Below are 18,181 nucleotides of genomic sequence, written 5' to 3'. Positions count from 1 at the left end.
TCCTCCCACATCCCAAAAACATTAATTCTTTGGAGACTTTAAATTGCCCCTCGGTGTGATTGCGAGTGTGACTGCTGTCAGTCTCCATGTACCCTGTGATTGGCTGGCAACCAATTCAGGTTGTACCCCGCCTCCTGCCTGATGACAGCGGGGATAGACTCCAGCACTCTTAATAACCCTTGTGAGGATAAGCAACTTGAAAAATTTATCTATATTTAAATATATATATATATATATATATATATTATTATCCAAAACCTACATCACATATGGAAAAATGTTAGGTTCTGTGAAACAAGGTTGAAAATTTTGGTCATAATTCCAAAAGTTATATATTTGATATAAAAAAAAAAGGTTTGATTGGTACAAATGCAAAAGTTATCACCAAAAGCACACAATAGCTACAGTGAAGCAGCTTGTCTTGAAGATTTGTTCGGACCCTTTGCATCATGATAAGGCCAACGACTCTGACATAAAACAAACAAGAACTGCACCGCATTGATGGCCCGCCAAAAGCGCCGAAAGCTTATTTTACCATGCCGATAAAAAATGGAAAAGAGCTGAAGGCATCAGGGTGGTGGCAGCATCCTTTTATGGGGCCGTTTTTCTTTTGCTGGAATTGGGGCCTCCATCAAGGTGAGGGGAATTATCCAAAATTCCAAATACAAATCAAAGCTAGCACAAAACCTTCAGGCTTTTGGTAGGGGGGAAAAAAGTCAACTACAACATCTGAACTTTCTTTGGGGCCAATCAGAAGCATTTTAAATGATGACAAGTGTGTGTTGACTCTCATCTAACATGCGTTTGAATGCGGTGCCATTGGTCATTGGACTGGGCTATTGCTCTCTCTTAGGCAGCGGACTCTGCATCATTTGCACAGTTGCCACAAAAAATAAAATCCATCATTGTCAGATTATGAGCAGCCATTATTACTCTGTAACTGTTACCACACTGTTTTTCTGTCTCAAGTGAATATGTGTCAGTTTTCGCCAAGTATGTCATACTAGAGCAGCTCCAACTACTAGAGACAAATTCCTTATATGTTTACTTGGCAAATAAAGAGGATTCTGATTCATTCTGAAAACTCCACATGCCAGTTACATGTTGTACAAGTTTTATATTTCCTCACCAAAAGAGTACAAAGAAATTCAATTGAGTTGTACAGGATTATAGGTCACAATGTGGATTTGTTTTTGTGTGTGTGTGAAGATTTATCTTAGTCTCATTTGGTGTATCACAAAAAGCTGGCATTTGAACAGGAGAGTGCAGACTTTAATATCCACTGTATATGTCAAGTCACATCTTGCGATTTTAAGTGATTGTGTGTGACAACGCCGACATAAAAGTGAAAGTGTCATTTATGCACACGGACACTGTGCACTGACACGAAGTGATCGTATCCCGAGGTGATGATAAAACGAAGGTGAGTTGCAGTGGTTCCATTTAGCTGGAAAACAAAAACAAAAAGCAAAGAAAACAAGTTGAAAACAAGTTTGCCCGCAAGTTCATTCCATTTAATTAAATTTGACATTCTCATGTTTAACCTACTGAAATAGAATTTGACTGAAGATGCCCCTCTGTTTGTTTCAATTCTGCAGGAAAATCAGTTAATTAGAATTTGTAACACAAGTGAGTGACTAAGACTTGTATATATTCATCGTCCCTACCTTTCTCTGCAACAAACTCAAAGTGAGACGCATTTTGTGATGTGTTCTTTTCTACTTTTAGATGCTTGACTGAAAAAAAAACAAAGGGAAGAGTCATCAGGCCTGCCCAGCAGATTTAATTAACTCATCACCAAATTTCACTAAAATGAAATGAACAATGGTTGCGTTGAGATTAGGACACAGCCTTGGAGAACATGTAACACAATGTGAGTCATCAGATTAGGTTTTGTGTGAGGGCATCATTACAGAATAAAGAAGAGGAGTCCTTTTTTAACTCATTTTAAAGAACACCTGAAGCCTTGTAAAGAAAACAACTTTGTTTGTGCCACATTAACTGAGTTTGAGTGAGAGTTGGAATGACAAACGCAAATTAAAATTTAAATTAAAACTAATTCTAAACAAAAATATATAAAATAAATCTATCACTTAATGCCCACCTGATCTATCCATCCTGTACAGCACTTATCAATATCATTAGGGTCATGGTTGAGCTGGAGCCTCCGCCAACTCATTTTGGACGAGATTTAATGTGAACAGATTTGACATTTAGAGTGAGTTTCATTTAACTAACTTTTTACATTTCATTTTAACACTTTAATGCAGTCCAAATATGGTCCTAAAACCACTAGTAGTACATGGGCTCAGTCTCGTGCAACAAAATAAATAAATATGTTCACGCTATGGACAATGTTACAACATTTTAAACTTTTTTTTTTTTTTAAATCCAGGTAGAAAATTTGTTAAATACAGTTCATATGTATTTCACTTTTAAATGTCAGAGGCCAAAGATGTAATCGGGTCTTCCGGTCAAATTCACATTTGCATTGTTTATACAGTATGTTATGTAATCCATGCACGTCAACTATAGTTAAAATGAGGTTTTTATGACGTGTATTGAGGACTCCCCAAACATACTGGAAGCTGATGACACCAGGGTGTAGTTACTCTATCCAGTAAACAGTTTGCATGTTCTCCCCATGCCTGCGAGGGTTTACTCCCAAATCCCCCTAACGTGCATTAATTGGAGCCTCTAAAATGCCCTTGGGTGTGATTGTGAATGGCCGTCTGTCTCTGTGTCCTGCTACCGGTTGGCATTTTGTGGGTGTAATCCCACCTCCTGGTCGGTGATAGCTGGGATAGGCTCCAACACTCCCCTTCTGTGGATAAGCGGCTCCAATAATGGATGGATTTTAATGTTGTCAGAGCCAAGTATTTTTTAAAGTAGTACTTCGTGTGAAAGCTTTGCAAATTACTCATTTAATAGATCTTCTATTTTGACAAATATTGTGGTAAATGTGGAAGACAGTCACTCAAATTTTCAATACCGTTGTAGCTGTCCAATGTCACGGAAGAAACGTTCGTCATATCAGCAAAGCGAATGATGAACTCTTGAGGAAACATTCCCGTGGACATCCAAAACGTGTTCGTGTTTCTGGTTCGAAGAGATAAAATGGAAAAAATTAAAGTATTATTTTAAGTAAGTGTAATTTACATCGGGTTTACAAAACACCACTCACAAACACACAACTGAGGAAACCCTTACCCGTCAATAATATTTTCCGTCGGGTGATCCTCATCGTTGGAAGAAGCCACAACAACTTTGGCACCCAAAGAACGAAGAGACGACTCAATCATACGAAACGAATTACAAATAACACAAAATAGAATGCCAAATGTGGTCTTGCCGAAGCTTCGTTAAAGCACACAAAAACAATTTCGTGTCGCCAAGCCAACCAGGGTCGTCGCAAGATATATACGTCACAGCGCCTGAATTGCATCACATACTTGACGCGTGTGGCTTGTTAGCTGTTTAGCACGTCGTTGTCAATTTATCTTATTTTCTTATGGCGAATGGTTGCAAGGATGTGCTCTTCATGCGGGGCACCGGACAGGTGAGTGCAATCGCACCGTTTTATAAACTACACATGTGAGGACAGTACGCTTTTGTACGACTTGATGAATAACTTAGCTCGGTAAGCTAACAAAGCCACACGGTGTAGTTTATTTATACACTTTAAAATTAAGACCTAAATTAATAAATCTTCATCCCGATCGTGTTTTTGGGTAAATTATGTACCATGTGTCTCTGGATCAGGCAGGCGGAATGTTGGAAAGCTCGATTCTATTGCAAAATAGGTTACAGTACTTTTAAAATGCTGTCTTGCACTTGAGATCTAAAATTCCTTATCGTTATCCTTGCTAGGTTAATGTTGAGGATGCTTTTTGTTGTAAACTGGGCACCCATTCTACAGAGTGTCTCTTAACAGTGTTGAGAGGATTACTTTGGAAATGTAGTTGTTTACAATTACAAGTTACTCTGTTGAACATTGCTGTGTAATTATTTCAATTACTTCTCAAAATCATATAGCTGTTATATTACATTGCATTTTATTATTTTGAATAAATGAGTCACCAATACCCTCGGATTTTATCTCTAAAAGTGGATTCAAACTATAAATCCAATTGGAATTAGCCACATTTTTTTTGGACTACAGAAAAGCCATGCTACCACAGGTAGAACATGAAAACTCTACACATGGAGGGCCGGGAGTTGAACCCTGATCCTCAGAACTGTGAGGCAACCCCCCTGCTCCACCATGCCGAGTTCATTTTTCTCTCTTCCAGAGTGACGACTCTGATATTTGGGATGACACCGCCTTGATAAAAGCCTACGACAAGGCTGTCGCATCATTTAAGGTAACAAAAAGTAAAGTTTTTGTGTAATAATTTTTGTGGTAGTAATACATTATGCTCATGTTGTTGTGGCAGAGTGCCCTTAAAGGGGAAGACGACCCGCAAGCTACACTCGAAAGCTGCCCTGGGAAGAAGCGGAAGAATAATAAAAAGAAAAACACAAGGAAAAGAATCAATGCACCTACAGATAAAGAGGTGAGGTTCTTTGATTAAACTTGCTCCTTTCTTGTGTGTGGTAGTGAGAGAATTAGAAATTGCATTGGAAAGGACTTAAGTATCATTATTCTTGTCACAGTGGCAGGTGGGGGATTCTTGCTATGCTTATTGGTCTGAAGATGGTCAACTCTATTCAGCTACCATCTCCTCTGTGGACAAGAACAGCGGCACATGCGTCGTCGTTTACACAGACTATGGCAACGAGGAAGAGAAGAACCTCGAAGATCTGCTCTCGGAGATTTCTGAGGCTGATGACGAAACTAAGACGACGGTAAAATATCTGTTTTCATCATACAACCATATGTCTTGGAATTGCTTGAAAACATTTTGAGCCTAACTCAAGTTACACAGCAAATTGTGAATGCAAACTATGTGTACACACCTTTTTAGTAAATAAGGGGTGGGACCAAACTAAAACAGTCTAACAAAACTGTTTGGGTGGTTTTCAAAAACTGTTCCATCCAGTACAGGTCTTCTTAACACCACCAATAAGAATGCTGAACTGCTCGAACAGGTGTTTGCCCAGACTAGCTCAGGAAAGTCAGTGTGGGGTGACAGTGGATCAGTGAGTAGAATCCATTGTCCATAGAACCAAAAGGTCAGCAGTTTGAATCCCGGCTCTGACTGTTAGCCGACAAATTGTCTTTGGCACTAAAGACACTAAACCCTAATTTGCTCCCATTGGGGATCAGGGCAGCTGCTCATTTGTATATGAATGTGTGCATAGGTATATGAATGCATGGGTGAATGCAAAACTCGATCAAGTAATTTTGGCATTGTGATGTAGATAATGCAGGACTGACCTGGAACTCAAGAAAAGCTTGAGCCATAGAACACTTCACTTCAGAGATTACTGAGCTTTACCTTTCTCAACATCAGGATGTTGTGCACCATAATCTTCCACTTCAAGCACTTGAACAATCTATTTTGGAGTACCCATGTTATTTTGGGATCTTCCCCTAAACTGATAGCAAAGTCATTATTATAGAGGGTACACACGTACTGATCTTGCACAAGGGAGAAAAAAAACACTAACACACAACAGGATAGTCGCACAGGAAAATCTTTCATAGACATGAGAATCAGTCCTTTGCTGACTTTGATTGCACTGGGGGAAACACTGAAGTGAGGTGAGATTGTCGGTTTGTGTGTAACCTGCTTGAAAGAAATTGGGACACCAAACGTGTTTTCCCCTACAATTTAGACACAGGAGGTAGAGTCTTCCACAGAGGAAAGCGACAGGTCAGCAGAACCAAGCCAGCGCAAACAGCAGCCGCACAGCAAAAGCCCAAAGGCCAAATTCCACAAGGTTCCTCCCCCTATGTGGGCTCCAGGATTCCCTCCTCCTTGCCCACCTCCCATGCCACCATTCAGACAGGTAAGGTCAGGAAGGTTCAAGCTATATTTGTACAACTTTCAACAACCCATCAAATAAAACCTTATGACATACTGGATGTATCTCATGTTCCCTTGGTACAAAGTAGGCATATGATGCATTTGTTTTACTGTAAATCAGGAAGCTGAGGAATATGAATCTTCAATCAGGACCTCAATGCGCTCACAGGCACGGCTATCGCCATCTTGAGATCACGCATATTTTACATTAAGTTTTCAACACTCCACCATTACGTCACTGAATTGTAATCCTCAATGTACAGATCCATATGTGATGCAGACATGTTCATAAATTCATAAACAGTACCATGGTGACATGAGATGTGAATTCATTTGTTCCTTGACCATGCTTGGTAGTCAAAACACTTATTCTAGCAAGACGTTTTGTAATGTTTTTTTTTTTTTTTTTTTTTTCCAGGAAAAAAATAGCACTACAATATTATTAAGAAAGTGTACAGAATATTCATTTTTGAAGAATATTGACTGAACATATCAGCCAAACTGCCCCTCGCTGAGAAGTGCGTTGAGTCACCTGCCACCAAAGAGTGCTTATATCCCAAGTGTCTTAAGTTGGCTTACTCATCTAAAGGCACTACTCGCATCACTTGTCACATGCACACAAACACGAGGCATTGTGTTCGCAAACGTAAATATAGCCTCTTGCGTAGGTCTCGTCATGATGCATTTGTGACACTTTCAAGGATTTTGTGCAGCTGGAATATTTTTTTTATTTAAATATATATATCAGTCTTTTTCGCTACGAACTGTTTCTGATAATAGGTTAGATGATCGTGACTTGTGCATCCATACTGCTCTCTCATCAGATACATATACATTTTGAAAGAGCGCTGAGTCAGATAGTCGGATATGAAAAAATGGGAATTGTACTTTTCAAATTGATGTGAAAAAAATCAGGTGCATGTCATATTGAGGTTGGCACAGTTGGAGGACAACTAACTGATTTTCCTCCTGTTTTCACTCCCAGTGTGGAAAAAGGCAGCATGGTGGTCATGGGCACGTACCTCCCCCTTTCCATCCCATGATGCGATTCGGCCCACCAGTAAGTTTAATAACAATAATAAATATGAACACTAGGGATTTTAGTTAAATGTGTATTGCATAGAGTTACCATAAGTGATCTTATTCTATTGTTTTTGGGGTATGTTCTTGCAGATGATCCCTCCACCTCCACCAATGAGTCCTGACATGGGAGATGACGAGGCCATGGGGAGCATGCTCATTTCCTGGTACATGAGTGGTTACCACACGGGCTACTACTTGGTATGGATTATTTCTTGAGAAAATGCATACATAAAATATTGTTACATCCAAAATGTCTTTTATCGTGGGATTTTATTTGAGCACATTGTACTTTTTTAGGGGTTGAGACAAGGTCGCAACGACGCTGCCAAATGGACCAAGCCAAACCACAAATAAAAGGATTTTTTTTTTTTTTAACAGAAGTGGCATTGTACTTCTATTTGTGAACGTTCACTGAGGGAAGACAGTTTTGTATGTTCTGTAAATAGCTTTAATAAAGGATAAGAAGTATACACTCTGTGATTGCATCTATATTTTTTGTTGATTATGGCTTTGTGTATGACTCAGTAACTTGTACACGTCTATGACAAGGGTTCTGAAAAGTATTTATACAAAGTACCTACTCGAAAAATAATTGGCTTTCCAACTTGTAGCATCACGAATGAAATTAAAATGTAGCAGTGAGTGCTTTTTTTTTTCCTTTTAAAAATTTAGATTTGTTTTTGTTAGGTACTGCAATATAATGCACTTTTGGAACATTTAGATGGCTTAAATATAGGAAAATTGCTTCTTAAAGGCCACTCTCATGAAATGCATGATTTTTAGTATGTTATTAATGAAAAAACGGGAGCCGACATGGACCCATGCGTTTCTTCACCACAAAACGTGATTTTGACGTACACAGCTTTTTATAACTCTCGCCATGAAAATCCTCTCAGGGGATTTGTTTCTGAGAAGTAGCAGGAAGTGCCGTACATGGCAGGACTGCCCTCAAGTGGACTCGTTTGTTTCTATTAGTTTGACCTCCAGGAAGGTAGCTCGTTGTTCCTTCGTGTTAGCCAAAATGCCGGCTCGTTGGATTTCTGGACATTGCTTGAACGCTCGGGAGGATGGATTTACCCTTCATAAGTTTGCAAGAGACCTGGTTTGTCGTGAAAAATGGATTGCATGGGTGCAATGGACGAGAGCTTTGTGGGTTCCAAATGACAGGTGTGTATACAGCTACTAAAAAAAGTAATAGTTTGGGGTGGACCACGTAATCGCTCTCATAATGTAACAAAAGATCCGTACGCCTATGAGAGGCGTTCCAAATGTGTCTCTGTGCGTCGGACGGCGTCGGGCTTGCCGGCGAAGGCTGCCGCGTCAGCCCGTGGACGGCAGCAGCCATGTACAATGCTCCTGACAATGGCGCACTCAGCCACGTGCGACAACAGCGCGCTAAAGCAGCCCGGCTCGCCTCCGTGATAAGCCACCTGGGCGCCAAAAATGAGCAACCCTGGCCGAGGCGGTGCGTCCGCCGATCACGGCTTCAGCGAAGGCTGCGCGTCAGGCTGGCGGACGGCGGCGGCTCTGAACAACTCTGCCGACAATGCCACACACAGCTGCGTGCGACGACAACGCCGTCAAGCGCCCCGGCTTGACGGTGTTGTTCATCGGGGACAGCGGCAGTTATTAACAATGCCGTAAAGTGGCCTGGATCGGCATCTAGATAAGCCACCTCGGCACCGAAAATGCGACGTCGCAGCCGGCCGCCGGCCTTGTCGGCCGGGGTGCCTCATCTCTGCCGTGGAATTGGATCGGACGGGTGGGCGGTTTGGCCGTGATCGCATATCGTCTGAATATGGCTCGAAACAATAGTGTAATATTGCCCCAGTAATTTCACTCGGTTGTGTGACGTTCTCTTCTTCGAAAAGAGCTTCCGTCTGAGAAGGGGCATGTTCGTCTACCATATTAGGATCCACCGCGTGTTTTCAATGGCGAATGTCCGGGGTGACGTCATGGACAGGAGATGCAGTCAATATGGCGACCACTTGGATGTCATCGTATGACACTTCCGCAACTTTGCGCATAGATGACGCGCTCTCAGCTCATATTTATTTTTTCATATAGACATTGAAGTGAATAATGATATATGTATTTTTCATGACAATATCTATTTTAGAATGTTTATAGTGATGACACTTGACCTTTGATTAAAATGTATTTCAGAAAAAAAAACGTGAATAAGAAATGCACCTAAATAGTTTTTGAAACCAAATGTTTCTAAATGATACATTTGAACTATACTTAATTAAGTAAAAATGAGCTTTACTTACTTTACTTTACAGTTGAACTGGACTAAAAGGTGATGCTGTTGTAAATAAGTGCAGTTTTATCTCTTAATTCAGTAATTTCTTTTGCATATCATAAACGTACAGGTGTCAAACTCAAGGCTCCATGTCCAGATCTGATGCACACATCATTTTATCTGGCCCACATAAGCAAATCATGTGCTGTGACTTCATATTCCTTGCTAAAATACCCATCATCCATCCATTTTCTTACCCGCTTATCCTCACGAGGGTTACGGGAGTGCTGGAGCCTATCCCAGCTGTCAACGGGCAGGAGGCGGGGTACACCCTGAACTGGATGCTAGCCAATCGCAGGGCACATGGAAACACAATAGTCACACTCACAATCACACCTAGGGGCAATGTAGTGTCCAATTAATGTTGCATGTTTTTGGGTTGTGGGAGGAAACCAGAGTGCCCGGACAAAACCCACACCGGCACGGGGAGAACATGCAAAATTCTGGGATTGAACCCGGGACCTCAGAACTGTGAGGCCAACGCTTTGCAGTTTAACTGCAAAATGTCTTCACTTTTAATAATGTTGTGCTACTGGAAACGTTTGGGGTTTTTTTTTTAGTTTTTTTGGGAGGGGGGTTTTGCTTTGTTACAAAAGCCTCTTTTAAAATAAATTGAAGAAGAGTTGAGCATTTTTTTTTTTACTGGCTTCTGATTTCAAAACTAGTCATACATCAATTTGTGAAACGATTTGGCCCATTACAAAAATGACTTTGACATCTCTGCACTGGAGGGAACCTCATATTATACTTCAGGGATACTTTGTCACTGTTCTATGCAATCTATTAATCTATAATTAAACAAATCCCCATCAGAGATTTTCTTTCAAATGTTAACAATTACTTCTCTAGCAGTGTAAATCAACACTGACCGTGTAGTTCCATATCTGCATTCTTAAAGATGATTATTTTCTCTGGTTATAGTATTCTGATGTACAAGTATCTGGTGCCCCAAGGTGGTAGGGAAGGTGGGGGCCTAATAGACTGACGTTATCTTGTAATATCATGTGTTGTCCAGCAGAAGTCAGACTCGTGTAAAAGCATTAGTGAGGAAATGGAATAAAGAAGATGCACGGAAACAAATCTCCACATAATAATTTTGTATCCTCTCTTGTAGTTCCCCCCCATCTGTGGTTCTCTGTTGAGCTGCCTCTGATCCAGAAACAGCACCACATCTGTCACTTTTACACCCTGAATCAGGACACATACAGGAACGTATGGCAGACATGATTACAGTGTGAGACACATCAATGCATGTAATGCTGCAAACCCTCAGGACAATGGCATGGAAGTAATTTACTAGAGAGAAATTGAAAATATATGGAGAAAATCAATGTAAGACGTTACCATATATTTAGTCCAAATTACCATGTACATACACTGTATGTCCTGGAGTAGATTGAAAGATGGTCTTTTTGGCACACTAAAGGCATTTGTGAATGCCACTTAGACCTACTGTAATTGATTTCCATTTATTTATTTATTTATTTCATTAAAACCCTGCCCACATGATTTATTGCCATTTCACTTGTTTTGACAACCTAAAAATGATTCATACTGTAAGAAAAGTAGTGAAAGCAGTTTTAACTATGCACTTTTATATTTAGAATATAGACGACCACATGATTGCAGACTCAAGAGCCACAGTCATTCCTTTTGGTCCTCCATTTTTTGGTTCACTGAAAAGGAAGCAAAATAAAAAGTATTTCTCATGTTGGTGACATGAGGCCTGCTTACTCCCACTTTTTTGGATCCAAGTAGGAGGCCAGTGTATCATATTGCACAATGAGTACATGCAAGTGTGAGAAAGAGGTGGAATTGTCTTTTGTGGAGAGCAGTCCCTGAATGGGTTTCTTTCTTTTTTTTTTTAACCACGTGATTATCCTCTAGATACATTTTCCCCCCTCTTTATGTTCAGCAGTTCCTTTGTTGATGCCGTTTTGTAACCTTCTGCCGCTGAGTCAGTGTTAACTAGCAGTCTTGTTTGTTTTTGCTGCGAGTGGGCAGAAATATGCAAGATCAAAATGGAGCAGTTAACAGCAAAGAAAATAGTTCCACGGGATTTACAAAAAAAAGAAGATGCAGATAAAAGTAAACCTATCTTTTCCTTCCAGATGGCTTTGAAATGTGCCATGACAAAGCGTACACATAAGCACATTGCCTGTGTGAAGCTGAGCTGCCCAAAGGGCTCACATGGAGCCCCTGAGAGAAGTTGAAAGGCAGGCAGACCTGGTTGCAGAAAGCATCCCTCAAACCTCAAGCCCCCTCCATATCTGCAACCCCCCCTACTGACCACAGCGGCATGAGGCCTGTAAACATAATCTGCAATTCACACAGATACAGTCTGGGAGTGACACACACGTACACACACACACCTCCTAGTTAGATCACATTGCTGCATGAGATGCATAGCCTTTAGCTATTTACACAAGCACTCATCAACAAACATCCTGCTTATAAATAAAATACTCAAGTGGGGAGTGGGGGGAGGGGGGGTCCTTTCTACCGCAAACATTGTAACTACTCATCTCTACGTTGCATTTAAGTTTGTGGTCCATTGGCAAATTGAGCAATTTGATAATTTTTCTTTGAAAAAAATACCCTTCACATGATCAATGGAAGACAGGGATACTATGTAAAGTGGTTATGAAAAGTCTGTTCAAGCGCAGTAATTAAAAATCCTGACTCACGAGTCAGGTCACATCCTGTTCATTTTGACAGTGGTGTCAGCACCCCCACCCCACCCCACCCCTCTAGAACAGGCCCTGGTTGACAGAGTACATCGTCAAATACAACTACTGAGCAATGGCTTCCGGAATGGAAATGCAGAGGGTTTACAAAAAAGTATGTCCAATGTTTTCGAGTCCATTCTTTGGACAGAACAAACCAAGGTCAATGAAATGAAAACTCGTGGTCCAACGCATACTACATCATGTGTGGAAACATGATGCGGGCAATGTTCTGTGCACAGGCATGTATGGCTCATTCACAGTGGTGTTTATTGGTGACGTGACGGCCAACGGCAGTAACAAGATCATTTGTGAGGTGTACTGCGCTAGTAAAAGGGCTTCCATCAGTCTTGTGCTACAAAACTGATAATGGCGCTTCACAATGCAGATGGTCAATAATCCAAAATATTGGACATTTGCTGCAACAAAAAAAAAAAGGCTGCCAAAACATGTCCAGGAAAACTGATTTTATGGAATGGGGCATTTACTAGAATAAACTTTTATATGTCATCAGTTAATACATTTTTTATGATATTGTCTTGGTGAAGCAACATTTGTCTGATGACCCAATGTTAGTTTTTTTCTCCCTGGTCCAAGTAATTGTAAACTCTATGTTTGTGGTAACAATACAGCTCATATTTCATGAGACAACATCAACCATGTTAGAAAACATTATACTACTGTTATTTTTTTTTGATTATTCGTGCATCCTCTTCCCATCTTGCAAGATTAAAAGCCACTTTTTTTTTACAGCAATTGAAAAATAATCCATCCATCCTTTTTCTTAGCTGCTTATCCTCACAATGGTCGTGGGAGTGCTGGAGCCTTTCCCTGCTGTTAATGGGCAGGAGTCGGAGTACACCCTGAACTGGTTGCCAGCCAATCGCAGGGCACATGGAGACAGACAACAGTCGCACTAACAGTCACACTTAGGGGCAATTTATAGTCTGAAAAATAATTCCAACCCAATTTACAATTGAGTCAAATGTCAAACTAATTTTAGGCCTCTGAGAATTAAGGGATTCTGCATAAAATGTCCTGCAAACAATTCCTGAAATATTTCAGTGCATTTAAAAGTCAGCTGTGGTTATTCTCCAAGGTGGCTCAGCTGGAAAGTGTTGGGTTCATAGTTCTGAGATCCCGGGTTCAATCCCAGCCGCGCCTGTGTGAAGAACGCATGTTCTCCCTGTGCCTGTGTGGGTTTTCTCCGGGCACTCCGGTTTCCCCCCGATATCCCATAAACATGCAACATTAATTGGACACTCTAAATTGCCCCTAGGTGTGATTGTGAGTGTGAATGGTTGTTCGTCTGTATGTGCCCTGCGATTGGCTGGCAACCAGTTCACAGTGTACCCTGCCTCCTGCCTGTTGACAGCTGGGATAGGCTCCAGCACTCATGTCACCCTTGTGAGGATAAGGTGCTAAGAAAATGGATGGATGGATGGATGGATGGATGCTCCAATGTACTTTTTACAGGTATAACACTCAAGTATCCAGGGAGGAAATGTGTCTGTGAGGGTCTTTGTATCACTAAAAGCACATTGTGGTGTTTCTTTCTTTTTTTAATGAAATGGCCAAAAATCCCATTTTCTTCAGGATGCAATCACTGCTTTTCAGACGAGGAAGGCTGCAAAAAGGATGAATGTAGCTTTACGAGCTCTGACTTGCCCCAGAAATGACCTTAAGGTCAATTTTTGTGAATCTTTGCTTAGCTAGCCCTGTTCTATTGTGAGACTCGATCCAGCACACATGCATTCATCCCACAGGATTTCATCTACCCAGCAGGTTTCCGTTACCATGTGGATGTGGCTTTTGGTTCACTGTGACTGATCCTCTGTGGCACTCTGACTTGTGAATTCCACTCACAGCAGGTCCAGTAAATCGCTGGTGCCAGCAAAGATCGGCAGTCACATTCCATCGTCATAAATTAACTGTTTAAGTGTGGACTCTTTACCATGGTGACAAAGGCTGCTTGACTGGCTGTTAGTGGAATGACATTTAAAAGTTAGAGAAATGTAAATTCATTTAGGAAAAATACAAAACACAACACCTTGACAATGTCACAGACATGAAGAGTAAATTTTCATTTAGAATAGAAAATCAAACCATTTCAACCCAAGATACTGTAACTTATCAACTTAATATGAATCATCTTTATTGGCCAAGTATCTAAGGAATTTGTCTCCGGTAGTAGGAGCCACCGTAGTACGTCATACATGTTGCATACAACAGCAGAAAAACAGTGAATTGACATGTAGTATTTATTTTAAACTCTCAGATGTGCAAAGGATGGAGTCTTCTAACATTTAGAATGCTCATTAGAGCGATCGTCGAGTGCAATGACAATTGTCCAAAAGGTGTCAAGACTTGAAGGAGTGTATACTGTTTAAAGTGACTAGTCACTGTGCAGAAATATCGTAGGTGCATGTCCACTGTGAGAGAGATAATCTAAAAAAAAAATCCAGAAATCACGATGTATGATTTTTTTTAACGATTTCTTTGTTATACAGCTGTATATAAGTATTTAAACACTTTTCTATCAGCTACAATTCTGATCCTCAAAGACCTGTTAGTCTGCCTTTAAGAGTCCACCTCCAATCCATGGATTATCCTGAATCAGATGCGCCTGTGTTAGCTGCATAAAGACACCTCTCCACCCCATACAATCAGCAAAACTAAAACTTTTAATATGGCCAAGACCAAAGAGCTGTCCAAAGACACCAGAGACAAAATTGTACAACTCCACACTGCTGGAAAGGGTGGCAAAGAAATTGCCAAGCAGCTTGGTGAAAAAAGGTCCACTGTCAGAGCAATCATTAGAAAATGGAAGAAGCTAAACTGATGGTCAATCTCAATCGGAGTGGAGCCCCATGCAAGATATCGTGGGGTCTCAATGATCCTTAGAAAGGTGAGGAATGACCCCAAGACTACACGACAGGACTTGGTCAATGACCTGAAAAGAGCTGGGACCACCATTTCCAAGGTGACTGTTGGTAATACACTAAGATGTCATGGTTTGAAATCATGCATGGCACGGAAGGTTCCCCTGCTTAAACCAGCACATGTCAAGGCCCGTCTTAAGTTTGCTAATGACCATTTGGATGATACAGAGGAGTCATGGGAGAAAGTTTTGTTGTCAGATGAGACCAAAATTGAATTTTTTTGGTCATAATTCCACTAACCGTGTTTGGAGGAAGACGAATGATGAGTTCCATCGCAAGAACACTATCCCTACTGTGAAGCATGGGGTGGTAGCATCATGCATTGGGGGTGTTTTTCTGCACATGGGACAGGACAACTGCACTGTATTAAGGATTGGATGACTGCGGCCATGTATTGTGAGATTTTGGGGAACAACCTCTTTCCCTCAGTCAGAGCATTGAAGATGGGTCGTGGCTGGGTCTTTCAACATGACAATGACACGAGGCACACAGCCAGGAGAACCAACGAGTGGCTCCGTAAGAAGCATACCAAGGTTCTGGCGTGGTTTAGCCAGTCTCCAGACCTAAACCCAATCGAAAATCTTTGGAGGGAGCTGAGACTCTGTGTTTCTCAGCGACCCTTCTGATCAAGAGAAGATCTGTGTGGAGGAGTGGGCCTAAATCCCTCCTGCAGTGTGTGCAAACCTGGTGAAAAACTACAGGAATAATTATAGTCTAATAATAATCTAATTACAAACAAAGGCTACTGTACCAAATATTAACATTGGTTTTCTCAGGTGTTCCAATACTTATTTGCAGCTGTATCACACAAATAATTCATTAAAAAAATCATACATTGTGATTTCTGGAATTTTCTGTTTAGATTATCTCTCACAGTGGAAATGCACCTACGATGAAGATTTCAGACTGATTGATTTCTAAATGGGAGAACTTGGAATATAGCAGGGTGTTGCTTATTTTCTTCACATATGTACATATATATATATATATATATATATATATATATGACCTGATTCGTGAGTCAGGATTTTTTATGACTGCGCTTAAACAGACTTTTCATATCCACTTTACATAGGTATCCTTGTCTTCCATTGATCATGTGAAGGGTATTTTTTTTCAAAGAAAAATTATCAAATTATATATATATACATACATACTGAGAGAGAAAGAGAAAGTTACTGTGTGTGAATTACACTTATATTTGATAATTCCACTTTATATGAGTAGCGGGATGTTGACATGTTGTATTGAAATATCAATCGATATAATGAGCTTTCAATAAATTGGTTAAGCAGCAGAGTCATCTTGGTTCCTGTGGTCATAAAATGTTAAAAGTAGCTAAAAATGTACATGCTGCCAACAGTCTTACACATTTTGGTGTTTGCATGTACAGGTATGTCTGCTTGTTGTTAGTTATCCATCCATCCATTTTCTTAACCACTTATCCTCACAATGGTCGCGGGAGTGCTGGAGCCTATCCCAGCTGTCATTGGGCAGGAGGCGGGGTAGACCCAGAACTGGTTGCCAGCCAATCACAGGGCACATGGAGACAGAAAACAATCACACTCACAATCACAGCTAGGGTCAATTTTGAGTCTCCAATTCATGTTGCATATTTTGGGGCTATGGGAGGAAACCAGAGTGCCTGGAGAAAACCCACACAGACACGGGGAAAACATGCAAACTCCACACAGGTGGGGCCGGCATTGAACCCGGGTCGTGAGAACTGTGAGGCCAATGCTTTCCAGCTGCCCCACCGTGCCACCCTGTTAATTAACTCATTAATTTTAAAAAATGTAAGTGTGGGAGCTTGACCAAACAATATGCATTTTCACAGCATAAAATCTACACAATACAATGAATGAAGTTCAATGAATATACTGTATCCCTTTTTTGCAGGGTGACACAGGGACATCTCAGAGGCACTTTGTGGCTATATTGACTTAAAATCAGCGTTATTTTTTTTCACATTTATTTGGATTGCGCAGGTGTATCTGATGGCTGCGCCATTTATTTATTTATTTATGTATTTATCTATTTGTTAAACTATTTATTTATTTATTTTGTTTGTAAGTTTGTTTATTTATTTATTCGCGCGGCCCGATTATTGGATGCTAGTGTATTTCGTTTTTTTTCTTTCAAATGCAGACTTTGTTGTTGGAGAAATTAAACTGTGTGTGCGTGTGTCCGCGAGAGGGTGGAGGGTTGTGAGGCAGTCAAGTGTGTCTACGCGTGCAGGGCAAAACTTTTGGTTCAGGACGTTTAATCACCGCACTACAGAAGATACACAAAAGTGAAAGTAATGTTAAAGTGTTAACTTTACAACTCAAACAACTTGCACATTTGGAGGCGACGCTTTATCGGTTCGACGTGTTCGCTCACACCGGCAAGCCGACTGGATCCGCGTTCGGATCGCTGTTTTTTGGATTGGACTCTGTGGACTCCCGGCGGTTTAGCGCGGGGCTGGTGGGGGCACCAGTCCCACGCGGGAGGGAGCGTGTGCGAGGCTGCCGGCAAGCATGTTTTGTCGGAATCAAACAACGAGAGCCACGGTTGCTCGCGGCTCGGCTCTCGAAATGGAGATACGGCGAGGGAGGTTCAGAAAGAGTCTGTACGTGAACACATCACAGGTAGGCAACAGTCCATCCACCCTCCAATGGGGGGGGGGGGGGGGGCACAATCACTTCAACTCGGAATGGTTCACGAATTTGTGTGTTTAACGACACTGGCAAAGTTGTCCCTTTCCTATGTTTTTGTCTTTTCATCATTGTTCTCAAAGTTTGAAACTTCCACAACTCCCCGAAGTTCCACCATAACCATAACGATTAACATTAAAAAAAAGTTACATAGAAGGCTGAAGTGTTTATCAAAAACTTCAAAGATGTCTATTATCATTAAGAGACATTATCATATGAATAAACTGAGTATTTTTCATCTCCTCCAAAAATACTGGAACAGCTAGGTCAATTTTTGTTTTTGTTGTATAATGAAGACATTTGGGTTTCAGATCAAAAGATGATTATCAGACGAAGGTTCACAATCTCATCTTTTTATCCCCTGGTATTTACATCCAAATGTGTTCAACATCTCAGGACAGAGCACCTTTTGTTTGAAACCACCCACTTCTCAAGTGAGCAAAAGTATTGGAACATG

General features: G+C 40.9%; 3 protein-coding genes across 6 annotated transcripts in view; 2 read left to right on the top strand and 1 right to left on the bottom strand.

The window, feature by feature from the left end:
• Nucleotides 1–1,097: 1,097 nt before the first annotated feature.
• Nucleotides 1,098–3,345, bottom strand: hspb11 (heat shock protein, alpha-crystallin-related, b11). The gene is made up of 5 exons (XM_061818204.1): nt 3,211–3,345; nt 2,993–3,099; nt 1,668–1,736; nt 1,549–1,592; nt 1,098–1,447 (listed from the first exon to the last, which is right to left on the bottom strand). The coding sequence occupies exons 1-5, from the start codon at nt 3,300–3,302 to the stop codon at nt 1,355–1,357; spliced, it is 405 nt and encodes a 134-aa protein (XP_061674188.1). The 5' UTR covers nt 3,303–3,345; the 3' UTR covers nt 1,098–1,354.
• Nucleotides 3,346–3,418: 73 nt separating this feature from the next.
• On the top strand, nt 3,419–7,525 carry smn1 (survival of motor neuron 1, telomeric). Its single transcript, XM_061818203.1, has 8 exons — nt 3,419–3,559; nt 4,293–4,364; nt 4,437–4,556; nt 4,657–4,848; nt 5,782–5,955; nt 6,958–7,032; nt 7,146–7,253; nt 7,353–7,525. The coding sequence occupies exons 1-8, from the start codon at nt 3,512–3,514 to the stop codon at nt 7,407–7,409; spliced, it is 846 nt and encodes a 281-aa protein (XP_061674187.1). The 5' UTR covers nt 3,419–3,511; the 3' UTR covers nt 7,410–7,525.
• A 9,684-nt stretch (nt 7,526–17,209) lies between these two features.
• Nucleotides 17,210–18,181, top strand: part of rtkna (rhotekin a) — a 78,156-nt gene continuing 77,184 nt past the window's right edge. For 3 of the 4 annotated variants that reach the window (XM_061817496.1, XM_061817494.1, XM_061817500.1), the window contains exon 1: nt 17,210–17,658. In XM_061817496.1, coding sequence (XP_061673480.1) covers nt 17,548–17,658 — 111 coding nt within the window. In that variant the 5' untranslated portion in view covers nt 17,210–17,547. The remainder of the gene's footprint in view (nt 17,659–18,181) is intronic. The other variant, XM_061817499.1, reaches the window with a different exon arrangement.

Source organism: Syngnathoides biaculeatus, chromosome 4, assembly GCF_019802595.1.
Source record: "Syngnathoides biaculeatus isolate LvHL_M chromosome 4, ASM1980259v1, whole genome shotgun sequence".
In the NCBI taxonomy this organism is placed as follows: domain Eukaryota; kingdom Metazoa; phylum Chordata; class Actinopteri; order Syngnathiformes; family Syngnathidae; genus Syngnathoides; species Syngnathoides biaculeatus.
Note: the sequence above shows the minus strand (reverse complement) of the source record. Positions and strands in the feature narration are given on the sequence as shown.

Excerpts from the sequence above, each read along its gene's own strand:
- smn1 (XM_061818203.1), top strand. The coding sequence starts at position 3,512 with ATGGCGAATGGTTGCAAGGATGTGCTCTTCATGCGGGGCACCGGACAG. Across the intron at positions 4,365-4,436 it reads AGGCTGTCGCATCATTTAAG|AGTGCCCTTAAAGGGGAAGA; the intron begins GTAACAAAAAGT and ends TTGTTGTGGCAG. Across the intron at positions 5,956-6,957 it reads CCATGCCACCATTCAGACAG|TGTGGAAAAAGGCAGCATGG; the intron begins GTAAGGTCAGGA and ends TTTCACTCCCAG.
- hspb11 (XM_061818204.1), bottom strand. The coding sequence starts at position 3,302 with ATGATTGAGTCGTCTCTTCGTTCTTTGGGTGCCAAAGTTGTTGTGGCT. Across the intron at positions 3,100-3,210 it reads ACGGAAAATATTATTGACGG|AAACACGAACACGTTTTGGA; the intron begins GTAAGGGTTTCC and ends TCTTCGAACCAG. Across the intron at positions 1,448-1,548 it reads TTCAGTCAAATTCTATTTCA|CTAAATGGAACCACTGCAAC; the intron begins GTAGGTTAAACA and ends TTTGTTTTCCAG.